The sequence below is a fragment of the Gopherus evgoodei genome, chromosome 5 (assembly GCF_007399415.2).
Source record: "Gopherus evgoodei ecotype Sinaloan lineage chromosome 5, rGopEvg1_v1.p, whole genome shotgun sequence".
NCBI classification, from domain to species: domain Eukaryota; kingdom Metazoa; phylum Chordata; order Testudines; family Testudinidae; genus Gopherus; species Gopherus evgoodei.
The window spans coordinates 143,107,976-143,112,892 of record NC_044326.1 but is presented as its reverse complement, the minus strand read 5'-3'; the positions used below and the strand labels follow the sequence as shown (position 1 = coordinate 143,112,892).

The 4,917-nt window shown below is 54.9% G+C and overlaps 1 protein-coding gene across 2 annotated transcripts; it reads left to right on the top strand.

Moving 5' to 3' along the window:
• The first annotated feature begins 1,247 nt into the window (after nucleotides 1-1,247).
• Nucleotides 1,248-4,363, top strand: SPINK2 (serine peptidase inhibitor, Kazal type 2). 2 transcript variants are annotated; one of them, XM_030563714.1, is made up of 4 exons: nucleotides 1,248-1,328; nucleotides 1,423-1,469; nucleotides 3,258-3,367; nucleotides 4,112-4,363. In XM_030563714.1, exons 1-4 carry the CDS (start codon nucleotides 1,265-1,267, stop codon nucleotides 4,155-4,157), a joined length of 267 nt encoding a protein of 88 aa, XP_030419574.1. In that variant the 5' UTR covers nucleotides 1,248-1,264; the 3' UTR covers nucleotides 4,158-4,363. The 2 variants fall into 2 exon arrangements, with proteins under 2 accessions (XP_030419574.1, XP_030419573.1); XM_030563713.1 differs by having other exon boundaries at nucleotides 1,248-1,342; nucleotides 1,374-1,469.
• Nucleotides 4,364-4,917: the final 554 nt, after the last annotated feature.

Below are 4,917 nucleotides of genomic sequence, written 5' to 3'. Positions count from 1 at the left end.
CACCGGAGCCACGTGAGCAGCCGACCGTCCGCAGGGACAACTGCGGCAGCTCCACGGGAGCTGCCTGCCGCCTCCTCCGGACACCCCGGGCTGCCGGCTGCCGTGGCGATGCCCTGACCCAGGGGACACCCCGGGCTGCCAGCTGCCGCGGCGGCGCCCTGACCCAGGGGACACCCCAGGCTGCCGGCTGCCGCGGCGGCGCCCTGACCCAGGGGACACCCGGGCTGCCGGCTGCCGCGGCGGCGCCCTGACCCAGGGGACACCCCGGGCTGCCGGCTGCCGTGGCGATGCCCTGACCCAGGGGACGCCCTGGGCTGCCGGCTGCCGCGGCGGCGCCCTGACCCAGGGGAATCCCTGTGCTGCCGGCTGCCGTGGCGATGCCCTGACCCAGGGGACACCCCAGGCTGCCGGCTGCCGCGGCGGCGCCCTGACCCAGGGGAATCCCTGTGCTGCCGGCTGCCGTGGCGATGCCCTGACCCAGGGGACATCCCGGGCTGCCAGCTGCCGCGGCGGCGCCCTGACCCAGGGGACACCCCGGACTGCCGGCTGCCGCGGCGGCGCCCTGACCCAGGGGACACCCCGGGCTGCCGGCTGCCGTGGCGGCGCCCTGACCCAGGGGACACCCCGGGCTGCCGGCTGCCGCGGCGGCGCCCTGACCCAGGGGACGCCCCGGGCTGCCGGCTGCCGCGGCGGCGCCCTGACCCAGGGGACACCCCGGACTGCCGGCTGCCGCGGCGGCGCCCTGACCCAGGGGACACCCCGGGCTGCCGGCTGCCGTGGCGGCGCCCTGACCCAGGGGACACCCCGGGCTGCCGGCTGCCGCGGCGGCGCCCTGACCCAGGGGACGCCCCGGGCTGCCGGCTGCCGCGGCGGCGCCCTGACCCAGGGGACGCCCCGGGCTGCGGATGCTGCCGGCAGCTCAGACTCCCTCTCTGTCCCAGCAGCAGCGGCTGCTCAACCATTTAAAAAAAATTGGGGGGCCCCTTTTGGCGCCCTCAAATCTCGGCGCCCTAGGCAACCACCTAGTCTGCCTAAATGGTTGCACCGGCCCTGTCCCCACCCCCACAGTATCCCACCTCTCTGCCCCACAAGAGCCACCCCCCATCTTCTCCCCACACTCCCATGGGCACCACTGCCCCCCCTTCCCCCGGGGTGGGGAGTCTCCGGGGGCGTGGTCAGTGGCGTGGCGTGGGCGGGGTGTGACGCGCCGGGGGCACGTGCCCTATAAGCGGGCTGCCCGCGGCGCCGGCTGCTGGGGGCCGGGATGGGAGCGTTGGGCTGCGTGGTTCGCGCGGCTGCTCTGCTGCTGCTGTGCGGGGCGCTGGCAGGTACCGGCCCGGCGCGGGTGGGCGGGCGGGCAGGCAGGCGAGCCTGGGCCTGGGGCTGTTGCCATGGTAACGCTGTGCCGCTCTCTCCCCTCAGGGATCCTCCTGCCGCCACCTGCGCAGGCCGCCGCCGCCGCCATCTCGGTGAGTGGGGCCGGGGGTGCGGGCAGCCCGCGACGCCGCCCAGCGCCCCCCACGCCCGCCGGGTCCCCCAGCATCCTGTCCCGGGCGCTCCGCTGCCTACCTCCCCTCCTAGCGCCCCCAGCCCGCCCGCGCTGGGCACGGGCCCCGCCCCCAGACCCCCTGCCCCCCAGCACGGGGTGAGCCCCCTGCCCCCCAGCACGGGGTGAGCCCCCTGCCCCCGCCCCCAGACCCCCTGCCCCCCAGCACGGGGTGAGCCCCCTGCCCCCGCCCCCAGACCCCCTGCCCCCCAGCACGGGGTGAGCCCCCTGCCCCCAGATTCCCTGCCCCCCAGCATGGGGTGAGCCCCCAGCGCGGGGTGAGCCCCCTGCCCCCGCCCCCAGACTCCCTGCCCCCCAGCACGGGGTGAGCCCCTGCTGCTGCCCCAGCTCCTTCCCTGTCCCAGGGAGCCCCGGGGGGGTGGGGGGTGGGGAACCAGGCACTGAGCCGGCAGTACTGTGAGCAGCCCCCAGCCCCAGCTGTGAATGGCCAGAGCTTGGGGGCCTCCCCGGCCTGACACAAAGGGGGGCACATACCGAGCTGGCCCAGTTCTCTGGGGGTATTGCTGCTTTCCAGGTCTGTAATGGAGCATTTCAGTAGATGCTGCTCCCTGCTGTGGCTGCCTGGGCTGGTGGTGGTTCTCTGGCTCTTGGAAACCAAAGGCCAGTTAGCTGCTGGGTTTTATAACCCCACTGGAGACAAGACAGGTGGCTCTTTTCCTTGGTGTAGTCAATGCTCAACTGCTTGCCCCTTCCCACCTGAGCTTGACCTCAACTAGCTACATCAAGGTAAAGATTTTCCAGCAGGATAGTTGATGCCTCAAGGAGGGATATGTCTACCCTACTAGGGACAGTCTACACTACTTACTGCATTGTAGCTATGCCAGCATAACTTGAAATGGAGAAACCCCTTCGGTAGGTGCAGGCTGTGTCTACATCAGTGCAGGAACACCATCTACTTGAGCGATGGTAGCTAGGTTGATGAAACCAAACCCAGGCTTAGGTCAGCATCGGACTTTTAGCATGTGGCTTTCTCACATCCCTGACCAAGCTAGCAGTGTTGACCAACAATTTAAGTGTAGGATTTTATAGCAAGATAAGAGTTTTTATAGTGAGATTATTTTGGCCCTAAAATGTTACACTAACATGATTTTTGAATGGAATCTATCTTACAGTATGCTGTTGATTTGTTAATCAGTGACCATGTCTTCACTGCTAAAAGTACTGTGATGGCTTTTTTTAATCTCAGGGAAACTAAAGTACATGAATGATCCTGAGGTAAACACAGTGAAGATAAGGCACTTCACTTTTACAAAGTGGTAAATATGTTGAGGCTAGCCTTACACGCCCACCTTGGGTTGACCTCTGAGTTTATTTCATGCAAAAACTAAAGCCCCTTGTCTCCACTGTATGTTCATTATCCTAAGGTTAAAAAAAAACACTCCTTTTTTTTAGCAATGATGACTAAGGCTCCCTTGACTATTGAGCAATTTAAGTATTTAGCTAAGTGATGGTAGGGAGCAATTAGTATGTGAAACCTGAAGTGATAAATTTCCACATAACTAGGAAAGAGATGCAATATCTCTCAACCCCTCCACAGGTTTTTATGAAATGTTGATTATTTGTGTAGAAGTACATTGGTATGCCATTGGAAGATGGCAGGATTTGTTGAATTGCTTAATCTGGGAGGTTTCCAAAATGCTGTTTGGAATTGCTTATCCTAGACTGTTTCATAAATTTGTTTCCTCCTTAGCCGAAATGCTACTTGTATAGTTTGCTTGGATGTCCAAAGAACTTTAACCCGGTTTGTGGGACTGATGGGCACACATATCCAAATGAGTGTGCACTTTGCCTTTCAAACAGGTAATTGTGTAACTGACACATCCTGTCTTTTGTTGTCTGAAGTATGACAAACATTGCACATAAAGTAGTGACTCATTTCCCAGACTGTTTAACTGACCTTAACTCTTCTCATTTTCAGTGTGGTCAGAAAAACTTGATTTGTAAATTAAGCAAATTTAATGTACTCCAAAACAAAACTCTAATGTTAGCAAACCAGGGAATGCAGAGTTAAGATCGCTGTTAAAAACCCTGAAGAGGGATACAAGTGTAAAAGGGTGCAGGGAACCTACTAAAATGGGAATGCACAGTTCAGAAGCTGTACCCCCCCGCTACCACCGTTCTCCGGTGGTTTTCTGGATTAGGCCAGGCAGTTTTGCAAGGTTTAAGTTTGGCTCCTTTTGCAGGAACTGTGAGCCTGTCCTACAAGATAGTATTATTGGATAATTGACATTTTGGTATTCATTTTAAGCTTTCTCTATCACAAGTTAATACTACTCAGGTTTATAAACTGTTATCAAGGCTTGCATGGATGATGGATTCAAAAGTAAGGCTTTCTCTAGTAAGTCACTTAAGCATGATGTATAAAACTTTATTGTAGTTTTGCAGTAAGATTTGCTGAAAACCTCATTGAATGTGATTCTGCTTCTAAGATATAGAAAGAAGCTGAATAAAACTCCACTGTAGAAAATGTGTGTTGCATTTTTTGTTTGCCACTCCATTAAAATCCATCTTCTAATATTTTTTCTTTTTTTGTTCTGGTTACAGGGAAAATAGGAGGAATGTCAAAATTAGCTGGAAGGGATACTGCTAATATGGTGGTAGTATTCTTCGGCTTTCATCTCTTCCATATTCTTCAATCTGAAGAGGAAACGGTGTCTTAAAGTTGCCTTTTAAGTAGTTTTAGACTAATTAAATAAAATGCTTATTTTGCTCTCTTACCACTTTTGAATACACCTAATACCATTATTTTATTAAAATAGTAGTCATGTTTATGAATATACCTGTAAGATTCATTTATATGCTTAGTCTATTTTTTTCTTTGGAAGATATACTACACTTGAAGATTTCTGAATCTAATTTGATTTTATTATCTATATAGAATTTGTCGGAGATGGCATGGTTACTTCATGGAAGGGTTGAGGCAGTTTGGTATGTGGGGATCTGGTAGGTTATACAATACCAGGGGTAGGCAACCTATGGCATGTGCGCCGAAGGCGGCACGCGAGCGGATTTTCAGTGGCACTCACACTGCCCGGGTTTTGGCCACCGGTCTGGGGAGATCTGCATTTTAATTTAACTTTAAATGAAGCTTCTTAAACATTTTGAAAACTTTTACATACAACAATAGTTTAGTTATATATTATAGACTTATAGAAATAGACCTTCTAAAAACACATGAAAATGTATTACTGGCACACGAAACCTTAAATTAGAGTGAATAAATGAAGACTCAGCACACCACTTCTGAAAGGTTACTGACCCTGTACTATACCATTGCTGCACCATCCATGTGTCTGACCTCCATAGGAGTGGCATAATTTTTACTTGGCGAACCAAATTTCTAAGCTTGC